The sequence below is a fragment of the Geotrypetes seraphini genome, chromosome 3, assembly GCF_902459505.1.
Source record: "Geotrypetes seraphini chromosome 3, aGeoSer1.1, whole genome shotgun sequence".
In the NCBI taxonomy this organism is placed as follows: domain Eukaryota; kingdom Metazoa; phylum Chordata; class Amphibia; order Gymnophiona; family Dermophiidae; genus Geotrypetes; species Geotrypetes seraphini.
The window spans coordinates 202,804,259-202,819,428 of record NC_047086.1 but is presented as its reverse complement, the minus strand read 5'-3'; the positions used below and the strand labels follow the sequence as shown (position 1 = coordinate 202,819,428).

General features: G+C 40.8%; 1 protein-coding gene across 5 annotated transcripts in view; it reads right to left on the bottom strand.

Moving 5' to 3' along the window:
* Positions 1–15,170, bottom strand: part of ATF1 (activating transcription factor 1) — a 155,163-nt gene that overhangs the window by 120,558 nt on the left and 19,435 nt on the right. For 4 of the 5 annotated variants that reach the window (XR_004538768.1, XM_033937377.1, XM_033937376.1 and 1 more), the window contains exons 3-4: positions 7,232–7,332; positions 6,610–6,740 (exon numbers count right to left, since the gene is read on the bottom strand). Coding sequence is in view for 3 of the 5 variants with exons in the window: in XM_033937377.1 (XP_033793268.1) it covers positions 6,610–6,740; positions 7,232–7,332 (232 nt within the window). In the remaining 2 variants the exon portion in view is untranslated. Of the gene's footprint in view, positions 1–6,609; positions 6,741–7,231; positions 7,333–15,170 lie in introns of those variants that run through there. The other variant, XM_033937378.1, reaches the window with a different exon arrangement.

Sequence of the window (15,170 nt, the reverse complement as noted above, 5' to 3'; positions counted from 1 at the left end):
ATGGTTTAAATTTTTTAAATTTACTTATTGGTCCAAAAATTCCTGAACATATAAAAGGAAGTTTAGAAGAACCTATATCTCTAAAAGAATTAGAAGAAGCATTGAAATCTCTTAGAGTTGGATCCGCTCCAGGTGGTGATGGTTTTACGGTGGAATTTTATAAATCATTTCAAAATAATCTTTTACCATATCTGTTAAATTTGTATAAGTATCAACTGACTAAAGGTTGTATTACAAGTACTATGGCAGATTCGGTGGTTATTGTTTTACCAAAACCAAACAGAGATCCTACTTTGGTATCAAATTATAGGCCTATTTCATTAATAAATGTAGATGGGAAAATTCTTGCTAAAATATTGGCTTTAAGATTGGCAAAAGCTCTCCCATATATTATAGATACTCACCAAACAGGATTTGTTGCAAGGAGACATTCTTCACATAACACTAGATTAGCGTTTCATACTTTAAATTTAACAAAAACAGTAAATGATCCGACTTTTATGGTCTCTCTAGATGCAGAAAAGGCCTTTGACAGGGTAGAATGGAATTTTATGTATCAGGCATTGCACTGGTTTGGGGTGGGATCTGGGTTCATTCAAATGATTCAGACGCTGTATAGCTCTCCTGGTGCAAGATTATACATTAATAACAGTTTATCAGATAGATTCGACTTGCAAAGGGGGGTTAGACAGGGTTGTCCCTTATCTCCATTGCTCTTTGATGTTGTTTTGGAGCACCTGTTAATTGCTATTAATCAAGCAAAGGGGATACAGGGTATTCCTTATTCAAATTGGGAATATAAACTTTCTGCTTATGCAGATGATATTTTACTTTATTTGAGGAATCCAGTGACCACCATACCATGCCTACTTGAATTGATAGAGAGATTTGGAAAATTTTCAGGATATAAGATTAATTGGAGTAAGTCTGAAGTTCTACCGCTCAACGTTCATTGTGTCAAAGGATTATTTGATTCATTTACTTTTGTATGGAAAGACGAGGGTCTAAAGTATTTAGGTATCCTAATAAAGAATAATGTTGAGGATACAGTAAAGGAAAATGAAAAACTTTTACTAAAAAAAGTTACAGATATGTGTGAAAAATGGAATCCATTGCATTTATCATGGTGGGGGAGAGTTCAAACTATTAAAATGATGATACTGCCTGTTTGTTATCAAATGAGTATGATACCAGTTTTTTTTCAGGGGTCATTTTATAAAAAGTTAAATGGTATTCTTACGAAATTTGTTTGGTTGGGTAAAAGGCCAAGAATTGCTTTAGTATCTTTACAAAGATCAATTATGGAGGGAGGGGTAAATTTTCCAAATTTTTATAGGTATCATCAAGCCTATATTCTACGTCAGAGTATGTATTGGATCCTCCCGGAGCTCATGGAGAATGTCCCAGATTGGTTATACTTGGAATGGCGACTCCTGTTTCCTTTACTTAGTATAAAAATACCTAGAAGATATAGAGAAAATAAAATATTTGTTGATACATGGAAAACGTTAAGGTATGTAAGTAACTTGTCACCTATTCCAATAGCTAAATCATTATAATCATCAATCCATTTGGGTAAACTCCAAGATCAAAATTGGCGGAGCTCAAATCGTTTGGAAGCAATGGATTATTGGAGGTATTCGTACCTTGAATGATGTTATTTTAAATGGATCGCTGCTTAGTTTTTCACAATTGCAACACAAATTTGGTCTAAATAAAAATCAAAATTTTAAATGGTTGCAACTGAAGCAGGCTATTCAATAGGGGTTCCCTGAATGGAAGAATCTTAATAATCAATATAGTTTAGAATTCCTTTGCTTTCAGGTGGATTTCTTGGGTCACCAAGCCGCACAGTGGTATAAATTGCTAAGTGAATATTTGAATAAAAAAAAGAAAACTGGGTTGAGGGATATTTGGAGCATTGAGATTAAGCACCAAATTTCGGCATCTCAATGGCCACGAATTTGGTCTTGGAGAATAAAATCGACAATGTCGGCATCTATGAGACAAACATGGTTGTTTTTGTTGCATAGAGTGTTTTGGACCCCAGTTCGATTACAGAAAGTAGATAATTCTAGGTCTAATAGATGTTGGCATTGTAATCAAGAAGCAGGGACTTTAAATCATTTAATTTATTTCTGTCCTTGTATTAATGCATTTTGGAAATCAATCTGGCCCCAAATTAATTTGCTATTAGAAAATCATGTTGCCCTGTCCTATAATACAATTTTATTTGGTACCTCAATGAGATATAAAAGTCAAATTTCAGTGTCCAATAATAAGTTATTATTAATATTAACAGGAGTTGCCATTCAGCACAGAACTAGGAATTGGAAAGATTATACAAGTCTGAATTTTACATTCTGGTGGAATACAGTGTGTTATATATATAGAATGGAGAAAGCTCTTGCAGTACAGAATGGGAATTATAATAATTTTAAAAAGATATGGGGGCCATTAATGACATATTCAAATGATTAGACACCTTTACAAGTATGAATGAATATATAAGGAAAAAGATATAATATGGTAATGATTAAATTATAGAAATGGGAGGGATGGGGGGTGGGATATTCTATAAGTTTGTAAGATTTATGTTTAAGAATGTACAAGTGATTGTGTATAATATATTGTATAAAATTGTAAACTTGTTGATTGAAGTAAAAATGAATAAAGAACACTTAGGCCCGGATTCTCAAAAAGCTGTAGAAAATTAGTCACCGGCAGGTGCCTAAATTGTGCCTGTGGATGACTAACTTAAGAGAACAGTGGAGGAAAGTGTGGCATAGTGGTTAGAACTACAGTCTTAGCACCCGGAGGTTGTGAGTTCAAACTCCACATTACTCCTTGTAACCCTGGACAAGTCACTTAATCCTCCACTGTCCCAGATACATTAGATAGATTGTGAGCCTGCCAGGACAGATAGGGAAAATGGTTCTAAATGGAGCGATAATTGGTCGCATATAGAAACCAATTAAACCCAAATAAAACACATTTGCCAAGCTGCAATGAACTTTTTACCTACAGGCTAATGATCTCTTCGCCTATTACCAGATCCGTCACTATGTTCAGTCCCTCCCAGTGGCTGCCCTTACTGAAGTCTGCAGGGAGGCGCTTTCGGAACTCTTCAGCCTTTCAGCCCAACAGAGGATTCCTCTACGATTTCATATTGTGGGGATCCGGGATTGCCAACCAAGTACGAATCTGGATATATTAGTGACAGCGTGGGCTGAGGACTTGCATTGCCAGTTGACTGCTCAACAGTTACAACGGGTCCTGAAGAACATTCAGAAGGTGTCACCCAATATTACTCACTGGGAAATGCAATTGAAAATTGTTCTTAAGGAGCAGGACGCTGAGAGAAGCACTCCCGTCTTTGAGGGGGAAAATTTCTTCATTTTACCCTTAAACAACGATATTCTTATGCCTAAAAGAAGAGGGAAACCGAGGGGTATCCCTCTACCTACCCCGGGCTTCTCGACGCCTTGGCAGACTGTGATAACAGCATACACAGTCCCTACCTCCACATCGGGCGTTTCCGCTGCTGTGGAACGGGAAATCCACAGCTTGGACAGCGAAATGTCACTCTCGCTGAGCCCGCGAGGACCGCACACCCCTCCCATTCCCGGAGAATCTTTGCTGCAGCGGAACTGGCAAGAAGACTCCCCCGGAGTGTGGGGTGAGGATTGCTCTCTCTCCGAAGTTGACCCGGAAGTGAAACACGCAGCAGATACGCTGATCCCGACGTTGGAGAGGCAGCGTTCTGGGGGAGAGGAGCCGTCGGTGGCCAGCGGTGGGGAGGTTGCAGGGGCCCAGATTTCCATCGCTGGAGTAGGAGCCGTGCCTAAGTCGGCTGGTGTCTCCCTCCTTGGACCGTTGGTGAAACCACAGGCTGTTACCCTGGACTCCATTTGGTCTGCAATTGAGAATCTTCACCTGGTATGTTCTAACTTTGTTACTATGACTCAGAATTCTACCTCCAGGATAAGCTCCTTAGAGACTATTACCCAGCAACACCAAGTGGAATTAAAAAATTTAGACAAAGCAACAACAGAGACTAAGAATTTAATTACCAAACAAACAACAGAAAAAATGATGATTTTGAGGAAGATTGAAAACCTGGAAAATCAGCAGAAGAATTTAAATTTGAGGATTCTTAATTTTCCGGTTGCCAAGTTTATGTCTCCTCAAGAACTCTTTAAGAACTTTATGTTGAATGTTTTAAATGTACCTGAAGTAAGTCTTCCCCCGATACAAAGAATTTACTATATAAAACAAGTGCAGAAAGAAAAAGCTACAGCAGATGAAAATGCTCAATTAGATGTTTCTGCTATTCTGCAGTCTTCTGATATTGAAATTCAGGGAAGAGCAACTTTATTGGTCTCGTTGGTATTCCTTCAGGATAAAGAGATGTTGCTGAAATTATATTTCAATTTAAAGCAGATTTCCTATTTGGGGGAAAGGGTATATATATTTCCTGATGTTTCGAGGTGGACGCAATCCAGAAGGAAAGAATTTCTGTTATATAGATCAAAGGTGATTGCTTTGGGGGCAAGTTTTCAGTTGCGATTTCCTTGTAAATGTTTTATTTCCTATCAGGGAAGTAAATATATATTTTTTGAACCTACCCAATTAGGTTTTTTCCTTGAAGGTAAAGGTATCTCTACACAGTCCAAATGATACAGGTTAATAATGCGGTTAATTTTATTTTGGATAGGTAAGATCTGACTGCTCTATTTCTCAAAGTTTTCAGTTTCCTTTGTATATTTCCCCTTTCCCGAGGGGTTTTACTTTCATCTTGTCTCTTCTCCCCTAGTTGTGGACTGTATTATATGATTTATATGGATGTTTAAATTTCAATTCTTAGTATGTAATATGACTAAGAGAACAATATATTTCTGTATTTCTTTAAACATCTTGTATAGGATGCATTAAAATGATAAATAAATAAATTAAAAAAAAAAAAAAAAAAAAAGAAAATTGTTCTTAGACTTTACATTCCACAGGAACATGCAGCCCGGATGGGGATTACTGCGTCGCAATCTTGCCTGAAATGCAATCAGGCTCACGCATCTTTGAGTCACATGTTTTGGGCCTGCCCCGCAATCCAACAGTTTTGGAGACATCTTGGCCTATATATCACATCGCTTTGGGGTAGGCGATGGCTTCCGCAACCGAGGGCGTTATTTGGATTTTATAATATAGCCTCGCCCAAACCCAGGGGAATGTCAGCATTTATCTCCAGAGCCCTTTTGATGGGAAAAAAAGCCATCCTCACCAACTGGCTCTCCTGTGATCCCCCGTCATATGCACAATGGAGATCCCTAATGATAGTAGTGCACACAACACTGGAGAGACGCATGGTGGCAGACTTGACTCTTGGCACGGGTCGCAAATTTTGTCAGGTGTGGGAGCACTTCTGGCAGGACCTCACACTGTGTGCTCGCAGTAGACTTTTGAATCTTTAAGATTTTATTCCCACTCTCAGCTGTTGGACCGGCCATGGATTCTTGGGGAGGGAGGGATGGGAGGGGAACTGATTATATTGTTGAAAATGTTATTTCCTGAATGGTACTACTGTTTGTATTTGCTTCTTACTGCTGGAATAATAAAAATCATTTAAACATAAACCCAAATAAAAAAATAAAAAAAAACATTAGGCGACTTCCAGAACCAGAACCTAGTGACATTGATGCCCAGAAATGGGTGTTTTTAGGGGAAACACCAGGCTTCAGTGTCACTAGGAGACATTAGCTACGATTCAGCAAGGACCCTAGGTGCTGGAAATGTAGGCCTGTAGGACCCTGGCCTACATTTCCTGCGCCTAGGGTCCCTGGGTGCTGCGACTCTGGAAGCGGTGCCTGCTGTGGATTGACATGCGGCAGGCGCCCATTTTGTAGGCACCTGCCACGGCAGGTACCGTTTACAGAATCAGGGTCTTAGTGTATACTAATTCCCTTGGTTAACTAACAAACATAGAAAAGAGTTGCTACCGTGTTTTAACCAGTAATGCAACAAACAACACAAAACAGTTAACTGTACCTCAGTTAAGGTGCAGCATGTGTATTGTCTCTGCATTAACTTTTATTGGCTACTCACAGTGAGCCCAGAGGCTTTGCAATTACTGTTAATTTTGACCATCAACATGTGGTAACTACATAATTTTAACACAGCTCAGTAAAAGAGGGCCTTGAACCAGTTACAGGAACTTTAGTGCCTTTAGAATTAAGTATATTTGAGGAAGATGAATACCCACTAACAAAGAGCACCTATGAGGGCCAAGGACACATCTTTATAAACTTGGGCACAATGCTATGAAACTAGAGATCACTTGGATTCTGGAGTTCAAACCCAGTCCAAAAGTCTCTCTCTCCAATTTTTAACTGTTTTCCATGATTCCTTTATCCTATCTTTATCTGCTATCTCCTTGCCACCAGACTAAAGTCTGGTGGCACACAGATAGCTTGCCTTTTATTATGCCTACTTGTCAGGAGTGGTAGGTTTCATACCACAAATCCATTTCACTAAGTCATATGCCACCTTAAACAAAAGGCTACAAGCAAGTAAACTTCAGAATCTGGGCAAACATTACAAATCATAAAGACATACTGTACTGTCCAGTGCTAGTCTGGTATATCGATGTTGGAACAGACATAGAAGAGACAGCAGAAACGCTGATACTGTCCTCCTCTCCTTTCCTGTCCCTTGTATCTTCCGAAGATAGATCTTTCAGGATTTTTCTATGAGAAAATGGTTTTACATTAATGTTGCTGCTTAAAAAACAACTATTTTCTCCCCTCAGCCATTAATTCCCCCCCCCACCCCCCCCCCCCCTCCTCCGTAGCCAGGTTGCTTCTGCAGAGCATAAATACTCTTGAAGTCCCAAAACCATGAGATGCTTATAGCTCTAAACCATTAATTTTCATATTACAGTATAGAAATGGGTCTCACATATGTACAAGAACTGCCACTCTATCAACTTTAACCAGGTTGCATATCTCCATCCCCCTAATCACGCCATCAACTAAAGAGCCATAGCGCCTCAATACATCCAAACCCCATCACTGGTGAAGAAAAGGAAGCAAACCCAGGACTTCTCTATGAAAAGTCACAGGGCTGGTGAATAATTTCACTGAAGAGGCACAAACTCTATTATAGCAGGAAATTTCAAAAGGATACATTGGAAAACTAATCATTCTTTTAAAATATTTCTTAGTTCTAAGTTTTGCACCTGTAAGATGGGCGTCGAGCCAAGATTCCACGAGTCTTTTGTGAAGACCCTATACTATCAGATGAATCCTGAGAATCCTCACTCTCCGATAAAGATGATACCTGGAAAATAAAACCTGTTTCAGCCTTCTTGAGCCTCAAATAAATTCAAGTTTTATTTCAATTGTGAAGTCAACTGAAAAGTTAAGCATGTGCATGAACAAGCATTATACTATTTTTTTTTAAGGTTCTTAATTTATAACAATAACAAAGAAAACAGTTCAGAGGCAAATATGCACGGGAGAGAACCGATTCATCAGCCTAAAGAATGTTAAAATGCAGTTATTGCCTTAACATATGTTAAATATATTACCTATTCAATATTACTTATTGCTACCAGATTAGATACATAGTTCTAAAAAGGCCTATTGGAAATATACTGCACTGGAAATAGGAACCTGTAAGCCAAGACTTAGAAACCAAAAAGAAAAGTCACTGCTTACCAAAGCAAAGGTTTTACGGGAGACCTGCTAGTCAAAATATCAGATACTTCACTACTCAGCAAGCCAACAGAAGGAAAGGGGGAACAAACCAAATAAAGGATAGGACACCATACATGACAAGGCACTGAAGGATACTGGTGATATCATAATAACCACATGGCCAAAGGTCAACTGGTTTGTGATGTCGCAGATCAGCAGGCTAGGTAAAAAGCCTCTACTGAGATTGCTTGTGCAACCTTCATCTGACCCAAGAGCGCCAGCATCTGAAGAAAATATCAATGTAGTCTTGAAAGCTCATATACTATATCATCTCTAGATATTTTCACATTGATCAAATGAATGAAAAGTTTTTCTGTGAACAATGTGGTTATGGGAACTCTTTTTCATAAAATATTAGTTCTGTATCTTGTGATTGCTGTCTTCTATATACCTTATAAGAAGTTTTCATGACAAAGTTTGCTCACCCAGATAGAAGATAAGAAACAGGGGCAAATATTCATGAAAGAGTCAAACAAAATAAGCTATTTGAGCTCTCAAACAGCCATGTTCTAAATTCAAATAGGCTAATAACTGGGGATTTTATGCAAATCTTTCTCTAAGGCACAGAAAATATTATCTACTTCTTTGCAATGAATTCAATACACCTTTTTCAGAAATACTGACCCTCAAGCATCTTCAGAATGCTCAAAGAGTTAGTGTAATTTAATAGAAAGTCAAAATGCTTGCCCGCATTTAAATTACAATTCTGACTCATCTGCACATGTTTTGAAACCCAGCTTCATAGAATATAGTGGGAAAAAGTTAGGATCATGAAACTTATAAGGGCAACAGTAATCAATTATTGTACCATATACATCTAATACAATATAACTGCTATCCCTATTAATTCTTTGGCATTCTTTTCTAGTTTTTCTGCATGTTAGGTGATGAGCAGTACAGCAAGCAGACAAATGTAAGTAGAAAGCAGCACAGATACAGTGTTTAGTTTCAATCTGTTCTATTAAAGGAGCATGTCTTGCAATATAAACAGGAGTACAAAATCCAGAAATAACATTAACAAAGCAAAGGAAGCCTAGTAACTTATGGCCCACTTCCTGTACAGCAACCCAGTAGAACAGTGGTCTCAAACGCAAACCCTTTGTGGGGCCACATTTTGGATTTGTAGGTACTTAGAGGGCCGCAGAAAAAATAGTTAATGCCTTATTAAAGAAATGACAATTTTGCATAAGGTAAAACTCTTTATAGTTTATAAAACTTTCCTTTAACAGTTAAAAGGAAAGATATATAAACTATAACGAGTTTTACCTTATGCAAAATTGTCATTTCTTTAATAAGGCATTAACTATTTTTTCTGTGGCCCTCCAAGTACTCTATTTTTTCTGCAGCCCTCACATTTAAAGTTTAATATATTTTCTTTCTCGAAACTGACACATCTCAATCACTATATTAAAAATAAAATCATTTTCCCTACCTGTCTGGTGACTTTATTTTTCTGTGCTTTCAACTGTTTCCAGGGCCTTCTTGTCCTTTAACTGTTTTTCTCTCCATCTTCACTTTATGCCTTGCATCCATCTTTGGCATTAACTTAATGTTCAATTTTTCTGCTTTCTTTTCAAAATCTATGTTTCCACGTCTTACCTTCCCTTCCTATCTCTCTCTTCTTCCGTCCTATTTCCATGGTCTGGCATCTCTTTCCTTCCTTTCTCTCCCTCCCTCCTTCCTACCTTTCCCCTGGTCTGGCATCTGTCTCCTTCCCTTCCCCCATGCCCTGGCATCTCTCCCTCCCCCTCCATGGTCTGATATCTCCTTTCCTTCCCTCCCTTCCCATGAACTTGGCTTCTCTTGTTCCTCTCCTCTCCCTTGTCTTCCTTCTCCTTCCTTCCCTCTCTTTCCCCAATTGGGTGCAGCAGCAACAGAAGCAGCTTTTCCCTTCCCCCTTTCCTGTGCAGCAGAAGCATTTCTCTTCCCCTTTCCCTCCCTCTCCCTGTACAGCAGCAGCAGCATTTCCCTAGGGTCCCCTTTTCCTATGCAGCAGAAGCATTTCTTTCCCCTCCCCTTCCGTTCTCTTCCTTGTGGAGCAGCAGCATGTCTGGCCGGCTCAGTTGATTGTTCCGTTCAAAGCCACGGGTGGCGGCTCCTCGCGAGATCCGCGCCTGCATCTGAAGCCTCTCTGATGTTGTGACGTCAGAGAGGCTTCCGATGCAGGAGTGGATAGCACGAGGAGCCGCCAACCCACGGCTTTGAAAGGAACGATCGACTGAGCCGGCCAGACATGCTGCTGCTCCAAAAGGAAGAGAAGGGGGAAGAGAAATGCTGTTTTGATCGCGTCCAGACTGCGGGCCGCAAAATAGCACCTGGAGAGATGCATGCGGCCCGCGTGTTTGAGACCGCTGCAGTAGAACTATGTAGAATGATATGTCCCGCAAAATATCCCAGCAAAGCATCCCTCTTCCCCTCCCTCCCTAATCCATGCATCCCCAAATTGGAAATAACCTCTCAAGACCAAAGCCAAAATATCAAGTCAAGTCATTCAAAATCAAACTTCTGGCTCTATGTGGCAGCGAGCAAAGGTATGGATCCCAGAGTGGAAGAAAGGTTCTTTTTCTCTTGGAAGACAAACGAGCTTCTTCAGTCTCAAAGAGCAGCAAACAAAGTTGGTTCCGCCAATGCCAGAATCCCAGTGGAGAGTCCTTAAACCAAAACTGCATTATACATCTGTGTCCTACCATACAAGCTTTTTGAAATAAACTCCTACCCTTCCCAAACACTCCACATGAAGCAGCCTAGATACATTTAAAGGCTCCCTGAAAAGTTCTCTCTGTAAGGATGCTTTTGAAATCTAAATTTTGGCCACCGGCAACATTAGACTTCTTTTTCCTATAATCCGATAAATTCCTTCACTCAGCCTTATTCTTGGCTTTACTTTTACCCCCCTCTTGTTTGTTCAGACTTTACACATTCTCCTGTCCTATAATCATTGTAGTTCTTCCCTTTTTCCCTGAGTTTCTGTGTTAGTTTAGTTGTTCATGCGAGTCTGGTCATATATGTTATTGTGTCCCCCTCCTTTTTTAATACTGTACATCGCTTAGAAATATTGATAAGCGATTGAATCACATTTTAAATAAAACTTGAAACTTACCAAACAAAACCCCCAGGGAAGATGACGACACTGGGATGCCCCATAGGCCTCCCAAATAGCACAAGATTTGATCCCAAAAAGATTTAATCAAGGGGCAGTGCCATAATGTATGGGAGAAAGAATTGCTCTCATGTGCACATTTTTATTGCAAATAGAAGTAGTAGTCAAATCCAAGTAGAAGGCCTGCACTTGAATAAAGTATGCTTTATGTAAGATTCTATAAGTACATTCTTTCCAAACAGAACTGGTTATATATGAGGGTATATGCATAATGGCTTGACGAATATCATTGTCTTGCAAAGGCACTCCTAAATCAGCACTCCATAAGAACATAAGCAGTGCCTCTGCTGGGTCAGACCAGAGGTCCATCACGCCCAGCAGTCCGCTCACATGGAAGCCCATCAGGTCCAGGGCCTGTATAGTAATCCTCTATCTATACCCTTCTATGCCCTTTTCCTTCAGGAAATTATCTAATCCCTTCTTGAAACCCAAAACCGTACTCTGTCCTATCACACCCTCTGGAAGTGCATTCCAGGTGTCCACCACCCTTTGGGTGAAGAAGAACTTCTTAGAATTGGTTCTGAATCTGTCCCCTCTTAATTTTACCTAATGCCCTCTCGTTTTTGAATGTTTGAAGAATCTGTCCCTCTCCACTTTCTTCATGCCCTTCATGATCTTGTAAGTCTCTATCATGTCCCCTCTAAGTCTTCGCTTCTCCAGGGAAAAGAGCCTCAGTTCCTCTAATCTTTCAGCATATGAAAGGTTTTCCAAACCTTTTATCAATCGTGTCGCTCTTTTCTGAACCCTCTCGAGTATCGCCATATCCTTAAGGTACGACGACCAATATTGGACACAGTACTCCAGATGCGGGCGCACCATCGCCCAATACAACTTAGTTACCAGATCTGCAAATGATTTTAGGGCAAAATATCCCAAATAATCCTATGCAGGTGGGAAACGGACAATGGAACTTCAGCATCTTCTGCAAACCGTTCATGCAATTTCTTGGTGAAGCCAGTAGAAAAACCTTCAGTCTGCAAGACTGTCACATAATGTGTTAATTGAATGTAATCACAGAAATCCCCCGGTCCCACCACCAGAGTATTAGTAAGCTCTTGATAAATCAAGAGAACCCTCCTCATCTAGGACCTGAGCTAAGGAGTACATGCCTTTAGTGCCCCAATTCCGAAAAACCCCATAGGTTGTGCACGAGGGGAAGTCCAGATTCCCCTGCAAAGGTAGTAAATTAGTGGCTGTTGGATTATAATGAAGAGTTTTCAACAACTGATGCCAGGCCAGTCTCAAAGGGCAAAGCAACGAGCTGGCACAGGTCAATACAGGTAGTTTAGAATGGGACAGATGGAGCAAATAGAGTAACTGTAATGGTTGAAAGAACACCTGTTCAAATGGCAATGGGGTGAAACACTCCAACACCCAATCCCTAAAATGTCTAAGCTGACAGGCCTAATTGTATAAACGCAGGTCAGGGAGACCCATACCCCCTCTGTCCCTAGGGCCTAAAAGCTGATCGAATTGCAATTTTGTTTTTTTACCCCCACCCCCCAACAGTATTTAGTTATCTGCCACCAAGGGCCCTGCCAATCCTGACCTCGTAACCATAAAGGAAGAAACTGGAATGCATAGAGCCATTTGGGGAAGAGGACCATGAGAAAAAGGGCAAGACGTCCTTCCAGGAACAGAGGCAAAAACTGTCATAGTAGATGACAGCAGATAAAGACCCGAATGGTCCATCCAGTCTGCCCAACCTGATTCAATTTAAATTTTTTATTTTTTCTTCTTAGCTATTTCTGGGCAAGAATCCAAAGCTTTACCCTGTACTGTGCTTGGGTTCCAACTGCCGAAATTTCTGTTAAGACTTACTCTAGCCCATCTACACCCTCCCAGCCATTGAAGCCCTCCCCAGCCCATCCTCCACCAAACGGCCATATACAGACACAGACCGTGCAAGTCTGCCCAGTACTGGCCTTAGTTCAATATTTAATCTTATTTTCTGATTCTAGATCCTTTGTGTTCATCCCACGCTTCTTTGAACTCAGTCACAGTTTTACTCTCCACCACCTCTCTCGGGAGCGCATTCCAGGCATCCACCACCCTCTCCGTAAAGTAGAATTTCCTAACATTGCCTTTGAATCTACCACCCCTCAACCTCAAATTATGTCCTCTGGTTTTACCATTTTCCTTTCTCTGAAAAAGATTTTGTTCTACGTTAATACCCTTCAAGTATTTGAACGTCTGAATCATATCTCCCCTGTCTCTCCTTTCCTCTAGGGCACAGGTGTCGAAGTCGGTCCTCGAGGGCCACAATCCAGTCGGGTTTTCAGAATTTCCCCAATGAATATGCATTGAAAGCAGTGCATGCACATAGATCTCATGCATATTCATTGGGGAAATCTTGAAAACCCGACTGGATCGCGGCCCTCCAGGAGGGACTTTGACACCCCTGCTCTAGGGTATACATATTCAGGGTTTCCAGTTTCTCCTCATACGTCTTCTGGCGCAAGCTTCCTATAATTTTCGTCGCCCTCCTCTGGACCGCCTCAAGTCTTCTTACGTCCTTCGCCAGATACGGTCTCCAAAATTGAACACAATACTCCAAGTGGGGCCTTACCAATGACCTGTACAGGGGCATCAACACCTTCTTCCTTCTACTGACTATGCCTCTCTTTATACAGCCCAGCATCCTTCTGGCAGCAGCCACTGCCTTGTCACACTGTTTTTTCATCTTTAGATCTTCGGACACTATCACCCCAAGGTCCCTCTCCCCGTCCGTGCATATCAGCTTCTCTCCTCCCAGCATATACGGTTCCTTCCTATTATTAATCCCCAAATGCATTACTCTGCATTTCTTTGCATTGAATTTTAGTTGCCAGGCATTAGACCATTCCTCTAACTTTTGCAGATCCTTTTTCATATTTTACACTCCCTCTTCGGTGTCTACTCTGTTACAAATCTTGGTATCATCTGCAAAAAGGCACACTTTTCCTTCTATCCCTTCAGCAATGTCACTCACAAACATATTGAACAGGATTGGCCCCAGCACTGATCCCTGAGGGACTCCACTACTCACCTTTCCTTCCTTCGAGCGACTTCCATTAACCACCACCCTCTGGCATCTGTCCGACAGCCAGTTTCTGACCCAGTTCACCACTTTGGGTCCTAACTTCAGCCCTTCAAGTTTGTTCAACAGCCTCCTATGAGGAACTATATCAAAGGCTTTGTTGAAATCCAAGTAAATTACATCTAGCATATGTCCTCGATCCAGCTCTCTGGTCACCCAATCAAAAAATTGAGATAAGCGCTGCGCAGTATAATGAAGAAGTGAAGGTATGTTCACCCAGTATAATTTGGGTGAATCTGCGGGTAAATTGATGCCAAGGTAGCTAAAATGTCCCATTCAGCGTAACAGAAAATCAGCACCCCATTGTTATTGTAGCTCTAATGCCTCAGATTTCTCCATATTTAGCTTGAATCCTGAGAAATCCCCATATTCTTAAAACTCTCCAACAAATGGACAAGGATAATCAAGGTTGAGTAACATGGACCAATAAATCATCTGCAAAAACAGCAATTTTAAAAGTACGAGGTCCTAAGGTGAAAACAACTATTTCTGAGTTAGAAAGAACCTCTCTAACAAGAAGGTCCAATGTGAGCACAAAAAGTAACGGTGAGTGGGGGAAACCCTGTCTAGTGCCCCAGCAGATAGGAAAGAATTCAGATTGTATCCCATTAACACCACCCTAGCCTAGGGATCATGATAAAAAGCTCTAATGGCTTCCTGAAAGAAACCCTCAAAGCCATAATGTTCTAACATGCCGAATAAAAACTCCCAATGAACCCTATCAAAAGCCGCTGATTAATAGGGAGGCGTATCCATTCTATTGAAGCTAAAATCAACCAAATATTTTTGACTGGTGTTCTACCTTGGACAAATCCCTCCTGAGGGTGAGTTCAATCTGTTTGCTAATATTTTAGCCCGTAATTTCACCTCGCAACAAAGAAGGGAGATGAGTCGATAAGACTCTACTTTGGTAGGATCCCTGCCTGGTTTAGGAAAGACTACAATTTGCACCTGTCAAAGCGATGGGGGCAAGTATCCCTACTATATGTGATGGTGGTTCACCAACGGTTTCAAAATACATTATTAAAAGTTTGTAAAACTCTGCCCAGTAGTCATCAATGTCAGGTGCTTTATAAAGCGGGCTCTGCTGAATCGCCAATAGCATTTCTTCCTCACAGAGAGAAGCATTAAGCAGGCTCTGGGTTCCCGCAGCCAAACATGACAGATTAAGTCTAGAAAG